Source organism: Drosophila erecta, unplaced genomic scaffold (genome assembly GCF_003286155.1).
Source record: "Drosophila erecta strain 14021-0224.00,06,07 unplaced genomic scaffold, DereRS2 tig00000294-arrow-arrow-pilon, whole genome shotgun sequence".
NCBI lineage: Eukaryota > Metazoa > Arthropoda > Insecta > Diptera > Drosophilidae > Drosophila > Drosophila erecta.
The window spans coordinates 417,043-442,932 of record NW_020825218.1 but is presented as its reverse complement, the minus strand read 5'-3'; the positions used below and the strand labels follow the sequence as shown (position 1 = coordinate 442,932).

Sequence of the window (25,890 nt, the reverse complement as noted above, 5' to 3'; positions counted from 1 at the left end):
GCGAAGTAAATCATTTTAATTATAACCAACTCTTTGTGAACCAAATACCTACGGTCATGTTTTACGGTGTAATTTTCCCGCACTGTTATCTGCAAACTTTATCTTCTACGTGATATTCCTTAAAAGTCATGCAGTAATGCTGTGACATTGTAGCGTCGGCCGATCATAAGCAAACAGCCAAAAATAGCTTAAAATATATTAAAAATTTATATTTTATAATATATAATAATTATAATTAATAAAATTAATTAATAAAATAATAAATTATACAAATAAAAGGTTCAATTTCCCGTTTTATATTGCCTTTGCATCTTTTTAATTTGCAAAAAGCTTCTTCCTTACATATTGAAATCAATACCAAACAACCGGATACTTGCACTAGGTTATCAAATATCAAATTGTTTTTAATTAGATGACATCCGTGAATGCGAATTGATCTACAAACTATGTATGTGTTGAATAAATCACTACATTAACACAACACAACAGACCTTTTTAATATACATATATGTGCATTAAAAAGAGATTAAGAAAAAACATTGTCTTACATATGTAAATGCAAAACATAGATAGTTTTCCAGCTCTGCTTAAAACAATAGATGTTGTCAATAGATGTTAGGTGAACTTAATACATCCAAACAGAAAATCCCAAATTGCTATTAATCGTGTTTTTTTCTCATTATTATTATTAAAAAATTATCTGTTTTTTTGAAGTTATACCACATTTAGCAGTTGTAGTCGGACGTGTTAAACCACAAGGGATAAACAATGTGGTAAGGATATCTATGTTGTGAAAATACACATATGTGTAATGTTTAGGCTGACTGATATTATTAAAAGACCTTGGCACAATATTCCATACGTATCTATGTATGCACATTACAGATTTCAACGCACCTTTATCGACATTGCGTATTCTTATACACAATTAAAAATATGAGGGTTTTATTTGTTTTAGACCAATCACCATTTGTAAATATTTTTAAGAGCACAATTTTATGCTGAAAACCAAGTAATCCTTTTTTACCAGCAAAAATGTTCTAGTTGATAGATGCGTAATCAATTTATTGCGATTTGTTTATTTCCAGGATTTCCATTTAAGATAGCATTGGAGCACGACTGTAATGTCACATTTTATTAAAGCTAAATTTCCGTTACGTATGTATAACAGCAATATTTTAAAGTACTCCGATTGCATCCAAGAATCATTTAAAACGCATCTAATTTTGTACACAGTAAATGAAAATGGTTATTTTGTATTGTATAATTCCAGTTCCATAAAAATCACTGAGCATGCGCAAATCAAAGAGAGGATAACAGAACAATGGAACCCTTTCCTTTGATGAAATATATTTGACCAGATAAATATTTGAATATATGTTATTGTAAAATAAATATTTAAAAATATGTTTTTTACTTTTGTTTTGAGGTTTGATTTTAGAGACTCTACCAAATCTTCTTTATTCCATGTTTCGTTCTTGTAATTGGAAAAACAGTTTTCCATTCATTAGATAAGGCCTCTGCGAGACCTTGCATCCCCATTTGCTAATATGTGTATATGGTATTAAGTGAAAGAAGCGTTTCACACCATGTTTCGTTCCTGTAATAGGGAAAACAGTTTCTCAACAGCATCAGACAAGGCCTGTGTGAGACAGAATAAATTTGTATTAACTATATAATTGTTTATTCAAGGCAAGTCTTTTAATTTATCCATAGCGTTATTCAACACTGTGCCGTCAAAAACTTAGTAGCATTGCACAACAGCTGACAGCAATTGAAAAATCCCTTACAATAAAAACGACATTTTTGTACTCGTCACTTATAAATCGTTAGAAAATTTTATTAAATGTCTCCACAAAAGAAACATAAGTGTTATTAATTTCACTTACTAATAAAAATTAAAACAATATGTGACGGATTATGTATCACTTTGAAATGTTATTGTCCATTATAGCTTTCAATGAAGTTCTAAAGTATTATTAACAAGACTCCCATAGACATCGAAAATCATTTAGAGTAGGGAATTTGTTTTCGATTGTAAAGCTCTTAACTAAAAATGTCTAGATACGGACGCCTCACAACACTGAAGCAACTACGATCTCTAACATCGATAAGGTAAACATAATTTAAATGAAATAAAGATAAATAAAGATGTAGACTGCGCACCAATCCAGCCTATGATGCTCGCAAGATTCCTTAGAACGTGATGTTTCCTTTTGAATAAGCCAGAGTCGCTTCCGCCGACAACATCAACTCGATCTTCCCACATAGTGATAATTTATACCCTGGCTGAATATGTAGATGGTCTAAAAAAGATGCAAGCACCTCGAAAAACTTGCTCCGCAATTGGTGGACTTTATATTAACGGCACTACATTACAGATTTATATGTATCAACAACGCGAAATAAGACTAAATTATTTATAATTTTTATTTAATTCAAAGCCCAGCAAGACAGCCGTTTGCGACCATTTTTATTTTCGGTCCCCTTAGGTGGGTGTCCCGGTTCCGTTAACACAGTTAATATTAAATATAAACACATAAAAAAATATATTTAACTTGTGGAGAGAAAAGGAAAAGGTTACTCGGCCGCTCTAACATCTAACGGCAACTTTCTCTCAACTTCCTATAACTGGAGGCAACCCGATGTTCGTCAACTTGTAAGCATTGAACTAGAAAATCACCAAAAATTTTCGACGACAGAAACTTTGAAGACTCCCAATCACCAAATGTTTTTTTATATATTATATCTTTAATACTATGCTAAACTACTCATTTAGAAAATTATTGCTTTGAATAAACAAAATCTTGTATTAAAACTTATTTTATCTTAAATAAAAATTTGTAAATACGTCATTAAAAAAAAGTACGCGTTACTTAGCAAGTATCGGGAGTACTGGTTTATTAACATAGTTAACATTCGGCGGTGTCCAGGCGTAGGATTCAGCTGTAAAGCATCGTCGTCCTAATACTCTGGATATTCAACCGCCGCTGCCGTTCTTACTAACGACACACCACTGTCCGTGTCGACTTCAGTCCGTCGTTCTGATGCATGAACTCCAGATGTAGTTAGGATGGTTTCAGGTTGCACATTTGCATCAGTAGTCGTTATAGTCGCCATAGAAACAATTACTATCTGCTTCTGCAGCTTTTTCGCGCTTCTCTCTTCCCATTCGTATGAGCCGTACTTGTGTTCTATGTTGCTGCGCCTTATTTAAGTGAATTTGGCATTTCGTATTCCCGCCAGAATTTCAACTTTAATCCATCCCACTCAACTCAACTTCCACTCTACTGATAGATATGTTTCAATTAAGACTGAATTAAGGCTGAATTCCTTTGTAGTATACAAAACTGTGGTGATCGTTTAATACTTGGGGAAATATTTAACATAATATCTCACACATTTCCATTAAAATTGCGCATTGCAGTATTATTGCACCCGTTACTCAGCTAGTGAAAGTGCAAACGAGAAATGTCTTTGTTTTCTGAAATATCGGGAGAAAGTGTGATTTTTATTAAAAGTGTGGAAGAGTTTTGGGCGGTTTTTGGACTGTAGAGTGGGCGTGGCAAAACGATTTTTGGCCAGTCGATAGAAATTTACAAGACTAATAAAAAATGAAAAACTATCAAAACATTTTTCAACCGTGCGGGCGTGGAAATTTGGCGCAGTTTTTTTTTTTTAATTTTTTATGGTTTGATTTATTTTTGACACTAAATTACTTATCTTGTCTGAAAGATTACCCTTTTTAACCTTCTTGAGAAAACTCTCAATAACATGAGAAGTAACGTGTTAAGACTCTATTTTTTTAGGTTCGCTTTATTTTACATATGTTATACACTTTTATATTGTTGCATATACTTTTAATGCATGACCCAGAATCGCCTTTGAATAAGTCCATATAAAAATTGTATATACTGCTAATGGACTTTCTTCACCCTCCAACTCTGTAATTAATTATTTTTTTTTTACAAATTTTAAAAGTTAATCTGTCTAGGTCAGAAACTTTGCGGTTTTAGTTAGCTTCATCGTTCAATAACGAGTTAAAGAAAGGATTAAGACTTTTTACAGCAACTCCTAAAATATAGAAAAAATGGGCATTATGTAGGTACGAAAAAAGTGGTTCACGAAAATTACCCTTGCCAGCAGACTGATCCTTTGAATCGCGCCACTTACAGAGCGATTCCTTCTGTATTACAAAGGCATCATATAGCTCGCCAATTAGTTCACTTAGCAATCCTAAAATTAATCATTACAATTTTATGAGAACAATGGCCTTGCAGTTAGAAATTAACATTGCGTTATGTTAGACAGTATATATGAAACTGTAACCACATTGTAGAGTTTGAAGTCCTTACCTCTTGGATGTTCCAAGCCGTGAACTAAAAGCTGCATAGTATATAAACATTCAAGTTGGTGGTCTTCGTTAGAATCAATGTATCTCTGTAGAACAGGTATGCAAAACTTTTGGAAGGTTTCGGACTCAAGCTTGTAACTGTTATCTTTGTAGTGTATCGAGAAATTACTCAATGTTTCCGTCAATCCTCTGATAAACAACTTATCAACCACCATTATATTTCCCTACAGAAATTTAAGTAGCTTTAAAAAAGACACAAGTATATTTGAATTCAATTCCTTACGTTACTGTAATCAATAATGCAATCCGCCGTCGTTCCTTCCTTCAGTAGGTGCTCAATATGGTCTATCACATTTTTAACGTGTCTTTCTGGAGTCTCTCTGTGATCAATCACTGGCGATTTTGATTCGTTCTCCACATACTCCAGTCTCTGTTAATAATCCGTCAGTTAATTTACAATGTAAAAAAAGGGGTGAATAAGGTATAAAAATAATACAACGTGTTTCGTCTATAAATTTAATTGAAACACTTTAATCTTTTTTAACTAACAATTTTTTTGCTATAATTAGAAAATAAACTGTTGAAATTAGCGCAGATGCCAATTTAGCATATTTTTGTCGCATATGGCCTTTTTTTTAATCTGCATTATTTATAATTCCTAAAACAGGACATAAATTTGTGCTGGTACCTTATAATAATATAAGGATAACACAAATAATCAAGTTAGCTTCGGCATGCAAATCCTTATATACTCTTTAGAAAAAAATATATATTTAAAAGCTACAGATGTATATCGAATTCGAATTCTTTATAATTAAAAAGAACGAGACTATAATTTCTTCTCAAATATTTTTAAACATTTATTTCGATCATATGATATTGTTTCAAATTGCAACCAAAACAAGAGAATGCTATAGTCGAATTTCCCGACTATCAGATACCCGTTACTCAGCTAGTGGAAGTGCGAACGAAAAATTTCAACATTATCTGGATTATCAGAAGAAATTGAAAAAAAACTTAAAAATTTGTTTAAGTGTGGTCGTGACAGGTTTGGACGGTTTGTGGGCCGTGGCAACAAGTTTTTTGGCCAATCGATAAATATATACAAAACTAACAAAAAAAGAAAAATTTCAGTACATTTTTCAAAGGTGTGGGCGCGGCAGTTCTTGGCGATTTTTATGACAATTCAATAAAAATTTGAAAGACTAATAAAAAAAATTTAAAAATATCAAAACAATTTTTAAGTGTGAGCGTGGCAGTTTTTTGCAGTTTGTAGGCGTTAGAGTGGGCGTGGCAGCATAATTTAACAAACTTGTACTTCGTCTATGTCTCTAGAATCTAAATGCCTAATCTCGACGTTCATATGGACGGACAGACAGCCAGACAGACGGACAAGGCCAGTTCGACTCGGCTATTGGCCATGATCAAGATATACTCTATGAGTAACGGGTATAATTGAATATTGTAAAAAAACTTGTGTATACCTAAATATAACCCACTATGATCAAGAGCAATGAATGTAAATTTTTTCCAATATTTATATGTTAGCTATATGATAAAATAGTCCAAGCCGGCCCGTTCCGACCTATACTCTACCTTCAATAGAAAGAAAAGTTTTATAAAGGTTTCTTAAAGCTTTTAAACTGAGACTAGGTTCCGTAGGAACAGACGAACATGCCAATATCGCTTCGGCTAGATAAATACTTTATATAGTGCGTTCCAAATTTGACTGATATCAACATTCAGTTTGCAAGGGTATAAAAACAAGGCACATAAACAAAATAAGAGAATAAAGTCTAAGAATAAAGGTATTAAATTGGGTTCATTTTAGGACAGACATGAATTGTTGATTTTTAACTTATATTATTATTTTTTAATTATTTTTTGCTTAAAATAAAATATTAGTATGTATTAGTATTAATTGTATTATATTAGTATGTAAAAAAGTAACTCACGTTGAATTTAATAAAGTCGGCAACTTCACTTTCAGGCATAAAATCTGACCATTTTAGATTAAACTTGATCCACATACTCCGAGCAAAATTTGGTCCAACTTCTTGTGTACAATACATTAAGTATGTTTTAAGGAACTTTTTAGAGACGTTTGAAGGGCTATTTTCTTTTAAATTGTTGTTCCATACATCTGATATAGTCAATATTTTTTTTACAATTAGTGGCCCTGTTGAAGAAAGGACAATATTTTTATTATGGAACAAATAAAATAAGATGTTATAGGTCCGTTGCCAGCAAAAGTGTATTAGTGTCCATCGATTGTAAATAAACGAATGCCTGTATCCTATAATGTAGGTTATCATGTCTACAGGAGAAACTAATACATGGAAACTAATACACAATGCAGGTAAGCGTGATAAAATACAACATTACCGGCAAATTGAAGAATATATAGCCAAAGTTCTGGAATATCAACAATCAAATCGTTTGCATACACGGTAAATTCGTTGTACGCCAGTCTCAAGTGATCGGCAGAGATGTAATTCTGCTGAATTAGTTGGGACACGGCAATAGATAAATACCGCCTGTACTGTTTGCCTACATTTGCTAAATGCAAATAATCTGTCAATATATAATAAATGAAACTGCAGCGTAGTTTCTCTGGTACTCGTTTTATGCACGAAACTACACCGGGCGTGACTACTTTAGAGGCGTCTGACAGCTCTATTATTTCTGAGACAACAGACTTGATAAGTTTTAAATCTGTTTCGCTAGCTTCATTGAACACTGCCACAGGAGCAACAGAACGGGTGGTCTGCGAGAAGGTTGCTGATGATTGCTGATCACTGCCACGGTACAGTGGTCCTGTGTTAACGTTAGAGCTGCCCAATGATGACTGCGACTAGAAAAAAAGGTTTAATTATTGTTTGAGATTGTATCATAGTACATCAAAGAACATTTTCTTGGCATGCGGTATTTTATTTATTATAACAAACTATTCAGATGTGAATATTACTGTTAACGCCTTAGCCTCGAGCCTTAGCGACGAGGGGGCTTAAAAAGATAAGTTATGTACAGCAGGTTCTAACAAATGCCAAACAACCACGCCTATAACCAAAGCCATATAAAGTAAACGTAAAGTTAATAAATAAAAGCAAGAGAGAACGCTATAGTCGAGTTACCTTACTATTAGATACCCGTTACTCAGCTAATGGAAGTGCAAACGAGAAATTTCAACATTTTTGGGAATATCGGTAGGAATTAGGAAAAAAGATATTGAAAACAAATTTTAAAATTTTTTGAAAAGTGTGGGAGTGACAGTTTTATGTGGTTTTTACGCGTTAGAGTGGGGGCGGCAAAAGATTTTTAGGCAAATTTATAGAAATTTACTAGACTAATAAAACAATGGAAAAATATCAGATAATTTTTCAAACATTGGGCGTGGCAGTATTGGGCGGTTTGTGGGAGAAATTTACTAATGTGTGAGCGTGGCCGTTTTGGTCGGTTTGTGAGCGTTAACGTGGCACCATCATTTGGCAAACTTGCGCAGCGTCTATGTCTTTGGAATCTGCATGCCAAATCTCAGCTTTCTAGCTTGTATAGTCCCTGAGATCTCGACGTTCATACGGACGAACATGGCCAGATCGACTCGGCTATTGATCCTGATCAAGAATATATATATACTTTATATGGTCGGAAACGATTTCTTGTAGCTGTTACATATTTTTCAACGAATATAGTATACCCTTTTACTGTATTAGTAACGGGTATAACTATTACCGTTGCAATATAATAGGTTGGCAAATACCTCCCTTCCGCTTTTTTGCTCTTTATTCAATGCTTTATAAAAAGTGTTACAGTGATCGGATTTAGTTCAAATATGCGCCGTTTTGTTCGATAATCTGTTTCCATCTAGACGGCAACTTCATAATACCTCCCTCGTAAAAGCCCCCCTCCTTATTTGCGAAGAACTCGGACAGCCACTTTTCACAAGCCTCTTTTGAGTTCAACTTTACACCACCAAGGGCATTCGCCATGGACAGTAACAGGTGGTAATCACTTGGCGCTATGTCCGGGTTATATAGTGGATGCGATAAAACCTGCCATCCGAGCTCCCGTAGCTTCTGACGAGTCAACAACGAAGTGTGTGGTCTGACGTTGTCCTGGTGGAACACTACACCCTTCCTGTTGGCCAATTCTGGACGTTTCTGGTCGATCGCCTGCTTCAAGCGGTCCAGTTGTTCGCAGTAGATGGTAGAATTAAGCGTCTGGCCATATGGGAGCAGCTCATAGTGGATGATTCCCTTCCAGTCCCACCAAACACACAGCAAAACCTTCCTGGCCGTCAATCCCGGCTTGGCCACTGTTTGGGACGATTCACCGGCCTTCGACCACGACCGTTTTCGCTTGATATTGTCGTATGTGATCCATTTTTCGTCGCCAGTCACCATCCGCTTCAAGAATGGGTCGAGTTCGTTCCGTTTCAGCAGCATATCGCAGGCGTTGATTCGGTCCAGAAGGTTGTTTTGCGTCAAATCATGCGGCACCCAAACATCAAGCTTTTTTTTGTATCCCGCCTTCTGCAGATGGTTTAAAATGGTTTGGTGACTAACTCCCATCTCCTGGGCGATGTCACGAGATGCCACATGCCGGTCTAACTCGATGTATTCCATGATTTGATCGGTATTTGTCGTCACAGGTCTTCCGCCGGCTGGCTTATCCATGGTGTCGTTTTCACCGGCTCTGAATCGTCGAAACCATTCCTCCGCGGTTCGAAGTGATAGAGTACCATCCCCCAAAACACCATTAATCTCACAGAACGTTTCTCTAGCGGATTTGCCTTTAACGAAGGAAAACTTTAAAATAGCGCGAATTTCGGCGTTAGTGAACTCCATGTTTACACGTCTATAACTGTTGAACGCAATATCCTAATCATGCATAGCCTCGTTTTGTAGGTTATGTCAAGACCTTTCAAATGATGTATAGTATTGTCAGATACGAGCTCTGTAGCGCTTTGTACATAGCCGCGAAATTCAACAGACAAAAAGGCGAGATATTTGCCAAACTAATATTATTTTATTATATTTATATATATATATTTTATTATTATTTTATTTATTTATTATTATTATTTATTTATATATATTTATATATATTAAATATATTATATATTATTAAATATATTATATTATTATTAAATATATATTTTAAATCTTTTCGTATGATACAAAACGTCTTATGATTCAACAACTCAGCACATCCCTATTTTTTCCGAGTAAAAATATAACATTCAAACGTGTAATTTATTATAAAAGTCGTTTCTGATAAACTAAAATAAAAACAAAAGAATAAAATCAGTCAACATCTAGCGAAAAACTGAATATTTGACAATTCAATCCATTACTCCATTTGGACAAGTAACTGGTGACAAGTATAGACGAGGAACTCGACAACATCGTTGCCTCTTGAATAATGTAATGTTAAGTTACATATTGGTAGAGTTTTGTTTCACTCGAAATTTTCATTTAATAATTTTTATTATTTTATATTAAGTGCTGTCAAAATACGTTTTTCAATCTTTGTATAGTTCCATAGCTAGGCATACAAACTAGGGGCTTTTTTGATTGCTAAAAACGCATGGCTAAAAGGAAGTTAATCCACTTGTTCTTAGTAAAAATTCAATTTTATTGGGTTATGATGTAATGTTAAAAAATGTATGTTAAAAGTTTGAAAGTTATGGATTTAGAAAACAAATTACACAATTCTTAAGAGATTGAGTTATTAAAGAGCCCACGGGTTATTTAATGTAATTAAATTTGATAACCAAATACTTATTAAAAATGTTACACTACGGAATTTGACTTTTTTTGCATAAATAGTTTCGGACAGTAGGTTTTTAATGCAATACTAAACCGTTTGGAACAGTTTAAACTTTAAAGGTTTTATATTTTGTGTTGGAAAATCAATGAGCTCCCATATACTATATAGAGAGCTTTGAAGATAGTCATATATTTTCAGGATCAAATGCGCGGAACGAATTAAGAGCCGTACGTTTTAAAACTGTCTTCCTGCAAGCTTTAGCTTTATCTAGGTAGCTGATAAATACGAGATCAGAAAATATCTTGTGAATTATTATTTATGTAGAATCTAAGCTGCATATTAAACGAGAAATTTACAGGTAATGCATCAACAGGGGTGATAAAATAAGTGCAATTAAAATTCAAGAAAAGAATCTCTACATAGAGTGCAATAGCATTAGATCAACATGGTTTATGTATGGATGTATATATACATGAACTATTACTTACTTTTACAGTATGCCGTGTAGGTGGTGCCTGTTGGGTGTATTTTGAATGACTAGCAGATTTTTGAACTGAACTCAATAAAGTTCGTCCCTGCTGGCCACCGCGGGAGGATGAGTTTTCCCGTGATCCCTGAGATGATCCAGTTCTCGAATGCAGACCTTTTTATAGTGCCATATTATTATTTTAAGCAATTATTAATATTATTAATATTACCTCTATCATAGCGATCCCGCTCCATAGAACCTTTGTTATATGACCCCTTGTTTCTTGGTCCACTGCGTTCGCGATCCCTATCACTACTATTTTTATCGATTAGGGATGAGAGCACAGCGAAAGGATTGGATGGGGTTGGTGTCGGTGCCGACGATTGACTTGTCGCGTCGCTCTTCCAAATGAATTGCGTCAATCCACCCATCTTCTTTGTTTCTAGGTTTTGGTCAGAAAGTTTAGACTGAAATATTTAAAAAAACATTTTTTTTAATCCTAAATATACACTGAAAAGGTGCTGTAAGTGGATGCCAACTAAAAATATATGGATCGAAGTAGTTCCCTTTAAAGATACAAAAATAATACTGAATTTGTGAATATTTTGTGTTTTTTTTTTAATACAAGATCAAGTAATATGGTGTTTATACTCTATACAAACAACAGTTTTCGCGACCTATTTTTAATATGTCTAGATGTATTTATTGAATTAATAATTTTTTGTGCTTATACTAAACTATATATGTATAGTATATACCATAAGTAGTTCTTACCAGACCTTCCAGTTTATTGCTGTCAACCGCTAGAGAGCGGCTACCTTTGCTGGTTTGCACATGCCAAGTATTGTCATCATTGTTTCCATTGGAGTGTCCAGCACCTCCAGAGACGTTACCCCCGACACTATTGTTTTGTTGCTGGTGTCGAAGATTCCCATTATCACCGCGTTGACTGTGACTGCCACCATACGCGCTACCTGAACGAGATTCACCGTATCGAGAGCTGCCACGGTCATCTCGTTTGCTAGAGCCGCCCTGCGATCCTCCGGGTGTAGTACTGGAAAGTGTACCAAAATATTGTGCAGATAGCTGCTCATTCTTTGCCTCTTTTTCAATTTGTCCCATAGTTTTGGGTGCCTCATTCCTCGATGTTTGCCATTTATTCTTACGCAAATCAATAACGTCTTGAAGCATAAAGCGTACTCGGGAGCTAACTTTGCCTCCATCTTTGTCAGTTTTTGAAGCGATGGCCTGCATTCTGGTGATCGATTTTTCCAATGAATAACACCGACTTGGGTCTTTGGAATTTACTGGTGTTTTTTCAAATTTAGCACCCACAGTTGTGAGCAGCTTGCATAAACACTCTAGCATGTCTTCAGAATGAGGGTTAAGAAGTGTATCAATGCAAGAATATATTATTTTGCCAGTCAACATAGATATCTTAAACAGTTCGCCAATAAATCGTACTGTCCCTCCAGATCGTCTTCTTATTTTTCGTTCTTCTTCTTCCAAAATTGCCTCAAGTTCCGCTTTTTCATTGGTATCGGTACATTTTTTTATTTTATCCACAATTGGCTGTAATTTTTTTTCCTTTGCGGTGCTTTGTGAAACATTTTGGGTGAATTCCTGTTCAGTTTTATCTAACAATGCATTTCGAAAGTGTGCCAAATTAGATTTGGCTTCGCTTTCCATGCGCTCTTCTATTACCTTTACTTCCACAGCGAGTCGTTGACATAGTCTGGCATAAGACACAGAAAAGTTTGGCTCATCAATGGCCTTTTCAAATACCAACACAATTACTTCGTCCACTTTGTCGGGTGTATCAATTTTCAATTTTATAATCTCCTCAACAAGTGTGTCAAACCTTTCAGGGGTAAGCTTATTTAAAATACCCCGAACGCGACGTACTAATTCATTTTTTTCGTGCGCTGATTTAGCGTCGCTATCACCATCAGATTTATTTAAGACTCGAGGGCGCCATGCATTTTCATTTTCACTTAACTTTACATCTTGATTTAATGATAAATTTACGTGTATCATGCCTTTCATACTGCTTCTACCGCCACCACTTTGCACGCCTGACATCGACATTTGTTTACCAATATAATTTCCTGCCGATTCATTGCTACGATTGCCAATGATACCAACCATCGATTGAACGCGCTTATTATTATTGTTATTTCGAATAAACGATGGCATTAAGTTTGGTTGAGGAAGAATAGACACATTTTTCACCTCTGGCTGTATACGTGAGGCCTTTACCTCGCGTAACTGCAATAACTGTTCTCGGTCGTATTGTTTTTTTCCGCTTGGATTGCTCGGTGACCATTGACCCTCATTATAGTTTATGATATATGAAGTTTTTGCTGACCCTTTCACTTTTGGATCATCAGAGTCCGGTTTATCGTCAAGGGTAGTCTCTGGCTTAGGATCTGGATTAGAGTCTGACTGGAGATCTACATCTACTCCTGTATTATTCGTTGAAATTGACTTTATTGCTGACTCTTTTGAGGAGATGTCTTTTAAAACATCGACATTTTGTTTCGACTTTATAGGGTATGTTGTTTCAGTTTGGCGATTATCCAAACTATTCACTTCCTGAATAGAGGATGCCATAGAGGATATATCAGTCTCATCTGGGACATTTCCTAAACTTAGTTCTTGATGAGTTGGTTGCTCTACGCTTTGGCTATCTTTGAGTCTTTCTGTAGTAGAATTCTCTAATTCTTCAGTCGACTCAGTAGATTCTAAAACTGATTGCATAATAGGAGAATCTGCGGCAAAATTCGTAGGTGATGATTTGTCAATACTAGCAATTTCAGGATCGGCAGAAAAATCCGATGGTTGCGGACTCTTATTGACATTGACAGCAACATTTTCAGAGGATACACTGGACTTCAGCTCAGCAATATTTGTTTCCTTTAAAACAGTTGGCACTTCCGTTGTAATCTCAGTATTTGATACCGTTTGATTCTGTTTCGGTGACTCAGATATGTGTAAATTTTGATGGGGAAGATTCGGTTGCACAGGTTCTTTTGTGGCGCCGGATATCGGTATTGCTCCTGCATCATCAGTTTCATCTGAAGTTGTATAATTGTATTTACATTTAATTTTGAACTGGAGCGATTTGTATGTATTTCAATATACGTTACATGCTATACGCTATACATGCTAGAAACGGGTATAAGAACGATTTTCCATATTTTATAAAATCAGAGGAATTCAAGTTTGTACCCTCGGAATATTATCTTTTTAAACCTAAAAAAATGGTTCATCGATAAAATTTTAGCTCCCACGTTATCATTGACTAAATAATATATAGTTTATATATACATACATACACATGGCCAATTTCAATTTTAAATAATATCAACCCTTTTTTTTTGGATTTTGTTCTAATTTATATGGATTTCTGTTGATATGACATTGTGCCTTTTATATTAAATTTAATATATAAAAAAATAGATGCTATTCAACGAATAATGTACACCATATTATACAAAACTACGATAAAAAAAGAAACCTCTAGTTTTATTCCTATTATAGTCCCGGCCTAAGAGCAGCTAGAGAAAATCGAAATATTTTAATACATTTTAATTCAGAACATTAAAAAAGTCGCGTTTTGGCATCCAGTTTTAATTAAAAGGCAATCCAACAAAAAACTTTGAACCAACTGGTCACGGGTAAATTATTTTTATAAAATATATAAATCTGCTGCTAATAATTAATGTAATCGCAAAATGGCCTTTACGTGAGGAAAACATAAAAGTATAAAACCCACTTGGAAAAATAATTTCCAAGGATTTGGAAGATCTAATATAAAAATGTAGTTATGCAAACAGAAATAATTTATTTAAATGCTTTTTTGCTATTATTGTGCATATAAGGTATATACTAAGTCAATTAAAAAAAAAAAGTAAAGTAAACTGCGTTGCTACAAAGTCTGTAGAAATTCTTGTATTTGTTTTTATCATTATCATGAAATTATTTTATATAATTCCAAAATTATTTTTATAGTTTCAATTTTAGAATGTCACCTTATAAATATATATGTGAACAAAAATGTCAGAATGTAACAAAAGTAATGCTTTTGATACCTAATAATTTTTACCAATATATCCTTCATTTATCCATTTTAAAATAGATATTAGAGCCAGACTAAATGGGACGTTCATACCGCTGACCGGTCATACCGATTTAACGCTCATAAAAAAAGTCTAGCAATCTATTATTCGTAATAGTAGTATTTTTAGTAGTAGTATTTATTATTGTGTTTTAGGCACACTATTAAATAAAAGGAACTAGTTATGTTCATAAGGTATACTTATAAAATTATATACTCGAAAAAGAACCCACTTTTAACATTGAATAGGCAATTCACTTTATTACATTCATAAACCAACATTTAAAAAAATGTATTCACGTTTTTCCTATTATATATTTCTGACGTATGCCTTCATACAAGTGTTTGTACTTCTTTCACATAAGCGCACGATGTCTTAGTGACCAACTGTCGCTTTATTGCCCAGTCGCTATAGATAGACACAGATGATTTTGTATCTCACTAACACTAATACCAAGGTGACAATCCATTTGCTACGAACTACAGAAACAATGGTCCGTATTGGATGACGACACACTAGAAGTCAGTAAATACAATTACCTAGTAACAATGCCAATACTCGGCAAAATCACTTATGTGCCCTTAAAAAAATATATATACCGGTTATACAATCAAATTAAATTGACTAAATGGATTTTATAATGTGAAATTACCTTAATTTGTATAAGATTACACAGCAAACCCCACATTACACATTAAGAATTGAAGTCTTTGTTACATTCTAATAAATAATATGTAGTATAAATATATTAGTTTCTTTAAAAAACAGTTTTCTGACCTGTATTAAGCACTTCACCACAATCTGCCAGTTTTGGTATTCTTTTAAAATAATCATTTATTAATTTCTCAGCACTATCAGTCTTTTCAATGAAATGCAGTTTTTCTAATCTTTTGGCAGACACTCATCTTCACACCAAAGTGCTTGCAAGAACGTTTACTGAACTTTTAAGGCAGTCTTCCTGGTATGTTTCTGCCTTTGTTCGGATGAAGCGGTTTCTCATACCGGTGACACTAACATCAAATTTAGCGTCATCGCTGTCCTACTGCCTTTTAGGCCAAAATATCATTTTCCGAGCCCATTATAAACGCTTGCAGTGCTATACAATATTTTTCGACTGCCGTCGCGTATTTCTCTACAATACTATACAATATTTATACCAGTTACTCGAGGAGTAAAAGGGTATACTAGATTCGTGGAAAAGTATGTAACAGGCAGAACGAAACGTTTCCATATAAAGTATATATATTCTTGATCAGGATCAGTAGCCGAGTCGATCTGGCCATGTCCGTCTGTCCGTATGAAAGCTTTGATCTCAGGAACTACAAAAGCTAGAATGTTGAGATTAAGCATTCACTTCCAGAGACATAGACGCAGCGAAAGTTTATTTGCAGATGTTGCCACGCCCAAAAGGTCACGCTCACAATTTTTTATATTTTTTCACTTTTGCAAAACAACTTTTTGCCACGCCCAAATTTATTACTTTTTCCCAAATTTCTACCGATATTCCAGAAAATTTTGAAATTTCTCGTTTGCACTTCCATTAGCTATCTTGTTTTTAACTGCTGTCGCGTCTTTCTCGCTTGACTGTTTTTACCAATTTTTTGTGACAACTCAGAAGCCAAAAATTTAAAAGATTGGCCTAACAATTTTGTCCAGTTCCCTTTTGTCGCGGGGTGTTATTGGTAATGTAGGGCCTCTATTTGCAACATTATTTTCAGTGTTTCATGTTTTCTCGAAAATTTGTATCACCCCTTGCAATGGCGACTTAAAAAAATGTAATTGCTTGCTTATCTCCGTAATTGTCCTCCCAGATTTTTAATAATATCTAAACAATTATCTGATTTTGTTGCAAATATGCTTACCACGTGCCAGTTGTTCTTCTTTTGAAATAAAGGTAAACTTAAGCAGAGTTTTATTTATTAGTATTTTATATTATATTTTTCCAATCTGTTTGTTGTCAGAAATACAACAAAAGCTTTTTTGCAGACAATTGTATGCGTAATGCGTATGCGTAATGTTTAATAGTATTGAAAATATCGTGTGCTGAACTTTGCGCACTGCAAAAAGCAAGCTGTTCGAATTAAATGGTGCGAATATCCCCTTAGTCCATGAATTTCTCGGATTCTCCTTTGGTGCAACATTTGCTGGGTTGCAACATTTTCCCTCAATTTTATACAATTTAACATTGTATACAACATTTTATACAATTTCCTTTCCCCTTCAAAAAATCAGCTCAGATGTTTTAGTAAACGAACCGAACCGTTTACAAAAGCTGTTTTTTTTGTGAGTAAACTGGAACCGAATAAAGAAAAAGTCAAACTACTTTTTTTGTGTTGACATACACTCAAGTTGAGTACTGTGTGTTCGTAATAAAATTTTGCACACATCCGCAAAAAAAATAAATAAAAAAAACAACGACATAGTCGGGATCCCCTCTACTCAGCTAGTAGAACAAGAACAAGAAATTCCAAAACTCTAGCACCTCAATAAAAATTTGGGAAAAAAAATTGTAAAATTATTTAAGTGTGGGCGTGACAGCTTTGAGCTGCTTGTCGACTCGGCTGTTGATCCTGATCAACGGTTTCATATACGTGTTTCATACTTTACAACGAATCTATTATAACGGCTATAAAAATATACAATGTTGTTTCTGGAATACCTAAGTAAACGACCTTATAACACTTAATTATCAAGTTTATTTAGACAGTATTTAGCAAATATTTTATATTTTCATCTAGTTGTATTATCGTATAAATCTTCGAAGTTATTAAATGCAGTATCCCTATAATTGGGTATTACCCCAAATACTCTTGAAAACTATTTCATTTTTCGCCTTCCACGTATTTTACGTTACATTTTATCGATTAATAAAACGCCAGTATATGCCAATTTCTGTAAGAAAGATTCTAGCTGTTGTAGGAAGCACAAGAAGCTGGCGCCGAAAGTGAAAACAAAAAAAAAAAAAGAAACGCCGCAACCGAACGTAATCTATTATAATTTATTATGAAGAATGAGAACAAATTTATAATTATTTTTCATTGTTTATAAAACAAAAAATAGCCCCTACTATTTCAAGCGTTAAAATAAACTCGTGAAATAAACTCAAAACTCCGGATAAGTATAGTCACTTAACATTCTACATCCCTAGACATTTAATATTTACACAGTTTTAAAAGTTGATTTCTTCTTACTCTGCGTTATAGCTTTTATTTAGACCTTTCTTTGAAAAAAAAAAAAAAAACTTCACTATGTACTTTACATTAGTCACTCATAAATAGAATAATTTTATATTATAATTTATATATAACGGACAAAGACTAGGAACATTAACTTAAGAAATACTCCTTTATTTGTTTAAAACTACGAACTACGTAAAATCGTTTATTACAACTTACCAGTGATAGGAGCATCTATGGGCTCAGATACATTTTTAGGAGGCACTATGGGAATTCTAAAAAAATTAGAACAATATTGAACAACATTATTTAACAATACAACAAAAGAACCCGGATCTCATATTTTGGAAGCAGAAAAGTATGTGCAACAGCAAGCCGAAATTGAATACTAAAATTCAGCCAAAGGACTCGTTTAAAGAACTTTAAATTAACTTCTGGGAAGGTTTCTAGTACCCCGCTTTTAACAATTTTGGTCGTAGATGATAATGTGACCAAAATAAAATTTCCACATTTAGCGTCACTAGACTCTGTAGGCTTAATCTCTATAGTTCCCAAAATATCGACGTTTATCCGGAAAAGCAAACGGAAAGGACGGAAACAACCCACAACATATTCAATTTGAAGGCATCTGAAAGACTGTCACTCTACGTAACATTTTAAACGAAACGTAAAATAATAAAACAAATTTAACCTGTGTTTCTAAGCTCATTATTAAGAAATGGCCGATCATTTCTTTGAATAAATTCTACGATTTGGAAGAATCCGCTCCTAAACAATGAGTTTCTTACTTTTTGCTTCTCCCTCTTTGGGGCGTTGGTAATATTTCAACTGAAGGTGCATCAGACATCGCGGATACTATTGGAGTTTGCCCAACATCTGTTCGACTTATTGGTGTTGATTCTGGAAAATATTAAATAATTATTACATTTCGGCATGTTGTAAAATGTGAGGTAAACTTCAAGCATCTCCCAAACTACCTACCAATGGGGCTATAGGACGCGTTTGTCCTTGATTCTGATCCTTGTGATGATGAACTGACCAAATTATTTATACCAAAACTATCTGGCTGTGAAATACGTATTTGACCTTCTGAATGGGCAGTTGCTGGTGTGTTTGTGGAGATTACCTGATCGGAAAAGTCATTGTCTGTGTTTGATTTTGTCTTAAAAAAAAAAAAATACAAATAATTTTAAATGACTTGAAATATAAAGTAAATTTATTAATAATACAAATAATTTTAAGTGACTTGAAATATAAAATACATATATTACTTGCCTTGTCAAAATCGTCTAATATATTTTTTTTAGTCGTCGGATCGATTATCTGCAAACGATGCTGATGCCGGCGCCGGCCTGGAGGCTGCACCTGCACAGACTGCGGTTGCACACTTGATGGCATTACACCAACTCCAACCATCGGGGGCACACCCACTTGTCCCATTGTACTACCAGGACCGCCAACGCCCATTACAGTGCTTGCTCCTGGCTGCACTGTGCTTGTGAGCAATTGAAGTTGCGACGAAGTAGCCCCCGGACCAGGCAGAGGTCCATTAGGTCCAGACTGCACTGGCTGCAAATTGTTTCCCACATTGACGTTCGTATTCACCGTTACAGCACTACGAGTATGGGGCGGTTGTTGTTGAAGAGTCGGGACGTATTGGTACTGGTAGTACGGCATGGGGGCGGGTGCATATTGCAAATGAGAAGCTGGAAATGTTTGTTGTCGCGGGTTATATTGTGTGTATTGTTGTAGCACCATGTTCTGGTGAAGCGGTTGTGAGTACATGGGTTGTACGTGGACATGGCGTGTTGCTCCGCCACTAGCACCTCTTGGGGCATTCGGCGTGGATGGTGGTCCTCGAAATATTCCGCCACTTTGTGGATTAGATCGGGTATTCCCATTGTTGTTTCCCGTTGAAACATACTGCAAGTATTCGAGAAGAAATATAAAAATCAGTAAAAGAATGGAGTGAAAGTCTGTTTTATAAAGATACTGCAAAATTAAAAAACGAAAATAAATGGAGCACTGATCATTTGTTTTCCAATAACTTTAATAATTACAGTATATATCAAATATATATTCGAAGAGTAAAAGGCTACACTAGATTCGTTGAAAAGTATGTAGCAGGTAGAAGGCAGCGTTTCAGACCCTATAAAATATATATATTCTTAATACGACTCACTAGCCATATACGTCTGTCCGTTCTTATGAACGCCGCGCTCTCGGAAAATATAAAAGCACGCAAGCAGTTATGATCAGAAGATTGCTACGCGCACAATCCGACCAAAACTATCACGCCCGAATTGTCAATTTATATCAGTATGCCAAAAATATTTATTGCCACTAACGACTAAAAGCCCCAAAAGAATGCCCACAATCTTCCAAAATGTTAAAATCATTTGTACTTCAAAATTTTTTCTTGCGAATTCGTATCGACACGCCGATGAAATTTGTAGACCATTTTTTTTCGCACTTATAGCTGAATAACGGGTCGAGGAACTTGACTATAGCGTTTTTTTCTTTTTTTTACATATTGGGCACTGTAGTTCTGAGATAAATGTATACATTTTCTCGCTAGGAATTGGGCTCTAATCCAAAAATAGTATTGCAAATTAATAAATAAAGGGACTTTTATGTATTTAAAAACTAATTATTAAAAAAAAAGAGGTCAAATGAAGTTAAACATTAGAGTGCACCTCTTCCTAAAGTCACAGAATTTTAGAATGTTTACCTCTATTGTAGATGCCTGGAAACTATTATTTGATACCAAACTACTGTTATTAAAATTATACTTTTTACTAGTATTAACACAATTGACGCTAAGGCCAACGATATTTTTGTCGCGCATGTAGCTTGTGCCTGTTGTTGTCGTTCCAAGAGCTATTCCCATAGAAGTTCCTATGTGCGCATTAGGCAATACTATTTGGTTGTTAATACTGACTCCAGAACAAGAACTTTTTTCATTTCCGACTCCGGCGATGGCCTTATTTGATACTACTGTTGTCCCACCGATGTTGCCATTTTTTGTAATGTCCGGTATATTTAGAAAGCAAACGTTTCCATCTAGATTTCCACTTAATTTTCGGTAACTGGATATGTTATAAATGGCAGTCGAATTCAAATCACCCGAATTCAGTTGACTACCATTTAATGTCAATATGCTTGAACCGTTACATATAACCGATGACTGGGCTCTAACTGGTTCAGACGCAGATAAGTTTCTATTTACAACGTTTGCATAGCTTTGTTGATGCTGCTGTGTTTGCTGAAGGTGATGGATTGGTGGATGCTGCTGATTCGTCAAGTGTGGGGACTGCTGAGCGTTCTGCGCTGATGATTTAAGAATAGAGACCACATTGTATGCCTTATTTATCTGAAACTGAGGCTGTGCAGTGGGAAGGCTATGCTGCTGGTGAAGAGCCTGCTGAAGAGATTGTGGCTTTGAAGTTGGCACCTGTTGATCATACTTTTTGGTCTTTTTATTGGCTGGCAAAATCTACAACAGATCACAAGAGTGGGAATATTTTCGGACTGTAAAATTTAATTAACAATGAATTTAAACATAAAATTCAGCCGAAGAGTAAAAAAAAAACTATTAGTCGACTTATCGACTTCAATGAAATTTATTTAAAAAACTAAACAAACCCTTTTTAAAACAATATGAAATTGAAAAATCAAAAACCTGAATTTTACGTAGTATTACACTTCTGCACTATGCAATTTGGTTTTTTATACACTTTTCAATCTTCAATTTTGTGCATATGTTTTGCAATTCCCTCAGGTTTTTTTAAATCCCGTAAAGCAAAATGTTTATAAAATCGAGCTGTTTAACAGTTCAAATGATAGATTACAAGATGAATTTAATAATAAACAAGGAAGGAAGCTATCCCTTGTAGTAATTATATATTTAAACTGGTGTGTATCAAATAAGAACACTATATGATTAAAACTAATAATACTATAATTTCTTTGCTTTAAGCTTTTAATACTTTTCAGACTGTTTCAAAGCCGACACCGTCGTGTTTACAAGTCGGCCGTTGTTTTGACCCACATTAGAAATTGAAGAGACCAATTTGCGATTCAAAAAATACACAAACAGCGAATAAAAAGCCAGCACTGCAATGAAACAGTTTCTCCCTGAAACATCAAAATTAGGAGCCTTTAATTCTGTAAACCTTTTCCACTTTTAATTGTTTAAAACATTTACGTGTTTGGATAAGAGGCCGCCTTTGAGTTTAGCTTTTAGATAATTAAAACGTTGTTGAGTTATTCTGCCATTCACCAACAAACAGGTACATGTTTCAGCATTATAAAATTTAATTAATGTTTTCTTGCACCCACAAAAACGTTGTGAAATTTATAAAATATGTTTGGAAATTCAAGGTTTTTGGAACCTGGCTTGAAATGTGATTTTGTTTGATGTCGAAATATTTTAGAATGAGATTTGTTGTATTAAAATAAGTTACCTCATACCATGCCCAGAAGACGTTAACACGAAGTTAAGTGAACAATCAAGTTAGAGATTGCTTTTATTACTTTTACTTAATTAAGTAAGCCAACTTCAATAAACTGTGTGAAGACTATTCTCTTAATTGCACACATATGTACTATATATTTCTATAATTAAATAAAGAAGCTTGTATACAAACCCCAATTTTTATCAAACTAACAATATCAATAAAAAATAAATTATAACATGTATTGACTATTTTTGGGAATGTCTTTTTTAATAATAAAGTATAACAATACTAAAAGATTTTATAATATGGTATGACTAAATTTAAATAAAAAATAAATAAAAATAAATTAAATAAAAATTAGAATTTTAAATTAAATTCAAATTTGGATTAAGCTTTGCTGACTCATTTCTAACATTTTGGTTCAAATGCTACTATGCTTTACCTGTATGTACAACAAAATAGTACATTTATGATTGAAAATAACTACGAAGAGCAAGTTTTAACTGATATGTGTTGTATTCCAAAAGTTTGGTAATCTAAAGTGCTACAAAAACTATGTCGCAAAACATACAAAACAAAATCTAATTTTGACTATAATTTCCTAATTTAAAATTTTCTACAAAGAGCTGTATTCAGCTGTATTCGTCGCTGAAGTCGTTTAACTTTCGGGGTCGCAAAACAACAGTTTTTCGCTTGGCCTGTTTTATAAAATTATAACTATGGTCAAAAGACTACAACGAAAATTTCAATCCAAACGGCCTACTGGCGACAGATATTTTTTTGCATTCAGTTATTGAGGTTTCGTCGTAATTCAAAGTAATTTGCTTCATCGGCATCAACAAATTCCATTTGGAAATGTTATTTTCGCACTTTTCCGCTAATTTTTTCTGAATGTATCTTTTTTGAAATCAAATGGATATAAATATATATGGATATATATATATATATATATTCAAATATATAATGGATATAAATGGTAATGAACAGACAATATCGTAAAATTGTCACGCACGATGGTGCGTGCCAGGATAACAATCTACACGAACTTTAATTTTAATAATTGTACGGAAAATACACACAAATACTCCATAAATTTTAATTTTTTTTATTTCGCTTTACTGTACGAGAAGTGTGATACCATGTTAATACATTTGTTTCACATAGACAAGAGTCGGCAACCTTATAAAAATAAATATTTGAGCTCTTTTCAAACACTATTTGAGGAAAAACAGCCAAATAATTTAAAACGAATACAATGAAATTTATACTTAATAGCAAATAATGTGAAAATGGATATACATATGTATGTTCATAATTTTGAAGATGTTATTGTCATATCGACTTACCATATTTTGTGCTGAATGGGGCTGCATGACTTTATCTATATCTGATTGTGTTGATAAAGTTGGTATAGCTTGTTGCATTACGTATGTCTATTCCTAGAGTTAGTTATGTAGGAAATCGCCAAACGGTTAGCTTAGCCGTTGCATAGACGATTTCTGGGGCGATTTTAGACCCACTAAAATAAGACGTCACTCAACCATTTGATTCTTTAATTAATATTAATTGAAATTAATGAAACGTTATTTCAGGTATGCATAAAATATTTTACCTGGAAATATATTGGTGTATAACTTTCAGAAACGTCTCTGAAATTAAAAGAGCTGACACGAATAAAATCATTAAATGTCTTTAATGTCTAGAAAGAACACTCATATCGATGTAACTTGAAAGTATTATATTAAGTAAGTATTAAAAAGTTTTAAATATTAAGTTTTCAACCGAAATTAATGTCATAAAAATATTATGTACACTTATTTCGATTTAAAAAGTCTAGAGCTGAAGCCCAGAAACAATTTCCATTTACTTTTATCAGTCCATCCTGGTAGCCTTACTTATTTGCCGACGTTGACGTTGTGACTTTGGACGTTTAATCGTTTATCACAAAGGTGCATATGGTGAAAACGTGCAACGAATTTCAAGGTTTGCATCATTTTTAAAAAGATGAGACACTTTTTAAAGTGTTAGTGTTAAAATCTTTCTGCCCTGAACTCTGCGAAGTCAGCTTGCAAAGTATCATGTAATATTTGTTGCCCATTGTTACCCATCAATTTACCTGAGCAAATGTGTGTATGTGCCTATCCGATGTGATTATGTACAAAAAATACAAATGTTATGAATTCCACTTTAAGTGTATTTAGAAAATGTATTTATTTTAATTAATCAAGCCGTAATTCCAGCTATATCTTTACATTCAAAAACTATTTTTTAACAATTTCCACATGCAATGTGTTCTGTTCATAGGAACAGAGTTGCATTTATTATTCGAAACATCGATATCACACTCACAAGTAATACAGATGACTGAACATTTTGTTCAACGATAGTTAAGTAACAGTCTCAAACGCTTAAACATATATAAGAATAATTTTTGTTGAAACATATTTCACATATTTCAAGACTGATTATATATATATTTTTTTTAAAGAAAATACTTGAAATTACAATTTTTGTATTTTGTTATTCTATTGCGGTTTGCCTTACTAAAAATGTATTCTTAAATATAAGCCATTTGTCATTTGAATATATACATCCGTATATCATAAAATATTAATTGTGAACCACTTTAAAACAAAAGATTTACCTTGTTTATATAACGGATGACTTGTTAGTAAAATTAATAATAGTCAATTATTGCCCACATCAGACCGTGTCACACACACATAATACATAAGAAGATGAAAAAAATTGGTTAAAAATGTATTTACGGGGCAATTTATTTAAAATGCAAGCATTTTTAATTGTGTTTGTTTTAGCAATCACTTATTATACTTTTTTTTATTGCTAATATATAATTTGTCATATAAAATGAAAATGTTTGAACTGTGCATAGGTGCATAGTAAGCATAAGTAATACAATATCTGAATTCGACGATATCCTCTATCAAATTTGGTGCAATGGTTTTAGTCAAAATGGCAAGAGCAAAAGGTTAGAATTTATCCTCGGAATTTTTCACGACTCGACCAGACTCAAAAATGAATAAGACTATTATCATATGCTTTAACGCTAATAAATGCTTGCTCTCCCCATGGTTATCTGAAGTCCATAGCAATACATCGGACCATGACATTAGTCTTAAATTAAGCATAGAAATATACTTATGCGAGAATATATCGATATCTATGAAAACGGAGAAACGCAGAAGTGGCTACCACACCTAGTGTTATTGTTTATTCTTTAAACATTAATTGGAAGGGATATCAATTTTAAAAATGCACAACGAATTATTTGTTTCAGCCTTTCTGCATTTAGATTTAATATAATTATTTCATTTTTTACAGTTTAAATCAGTTTATCGCCTATATAGAAAAAAAACAATTTTTTTTTTATATGTGCACCACATTAAATACATACAGCTGTGGGATAGACAAGCGATATCCCGGAAATCGAAAAAAAATAAATAGAATCCGTAGTTAAGACCCATTTTTTTCCTATCACGGATCCCATTTCTAAAAATGTATGTAAATAAATATACAA

At 33.8% G+C, this 25,890-nt stretch overlaps 2 protein-coding genes across 5 annotated transcripts in view; both read right to left on the bottom strand.

Moving 5' to 3' along the window:
* Positions 1–1,583, bottom strand: part of LOC6555838 (protein unc-13 homolog A) — a 36,858-nt gene extending 35,275 nt beyond the window's left edge. Inside the window, exons 1-2 of one of the 2 annotated variants that reach the window (XM_026983347.1) lie at positions 1,418–1,583; positions 53–187 (exon numbers count right to left, since the gene is read on the bottom strand). In XM_026983347.1, the coding sequence (XP_026839148.1) occupies positions 53–58 (6 nt within the window). In that variant the 5' untranslated portion in view covers positions 59–187; positions 1,418–1,583. Of the gene's footprint in view, positions 1–52; positions 188–1,027; positions 1,372–1,417 lie in introns of those variants that run through there. The other variant, XM_026983346.1, reaches the window with a different exon arrangement.
* A 2,213-nt stretch (positions 1,584–3,796) lies between these two features.
* LOC6555836 (eukaryotic translation initiation factor 4 gamma 1) lies at positions 3,797–24,722 on the bottom strand. Of its 3 annotated transcripts, XM_015153198.2 has the most exons (17): positions 24,469–24,722; positions 23,965–24,016; positions 23,699–23,902; positions 20,624–21,388; positions 19,168–19,815; positions 18,874–19,054; positions 18,681–18,792; positions 18,112–18,167; positions 11,370–13,672; positions 10,825–11,062; positions 10,615–10,769; positions 6,740–7,208; positions 6,310–6,533; positions 4,638–4,784; positions 4,356–4,578; positions 4,135–4,236; positions 3,797–4,074 (listed from the first exon to the last, which is right to left on the bottom strand). In XM_015153198.2, exons 3-17 carry the CDS (start codon positions 23,774–23,776, stop codon positions 4,013–4,015), a joined length of 5,763 nt encoding a protein of 1,920 aa, XP_015008684.1. In that variant the 5' UTR covers positions 23,777–23,902; positions 23,965–24,016; positions 24,469–24,722; the 3' UTR covers positions 3,797–4,012. The 3 variants fall into 3 exon arrangements, with proteins under 3 accessions (XP_015008684.1, XP_001982702.2, XP_026839258.1); XM_001982666.3 differs by lacking the exon at positions 20,624–21,388 and having other exon boundaries at positions 24,469–24,672; XM_026983457.1 differs by lacking the exons at positions 20,624–21,388; positions 24,469–24,722 and adding an exon at positions 24,220–24,445 and having other exon boundaries at positions 3,809–4,074.
* Between the last annotated feature and the right edge of the window lie 1,168 nt (positions 24,723–25,890).

Bases quoted from the DNA above. Each gene is read 5' to 3' on its own strand.
- LOC6555836 (XM_015153198.2), bottom strand. From the start codon at position 23,776: ATGCAACAAGCTATACCAACTTTATCAACACAATCAGATATAGATAAA. The intron at 18,168-18,680 runs GTAAGAAACTCA...TAATTTTTTTAG, and splicing joins CAAAGAGGGAGAAGCAAAAA to AATTCCCATAGTGCCTCCTA. The intron at 4,579-4,637 runs GTAAGGAATTGA...AAATTTCTGTAG, and splicing joins GCATTATTGATTACAGTAAC to GGAAATATAATGGTGGTTGA.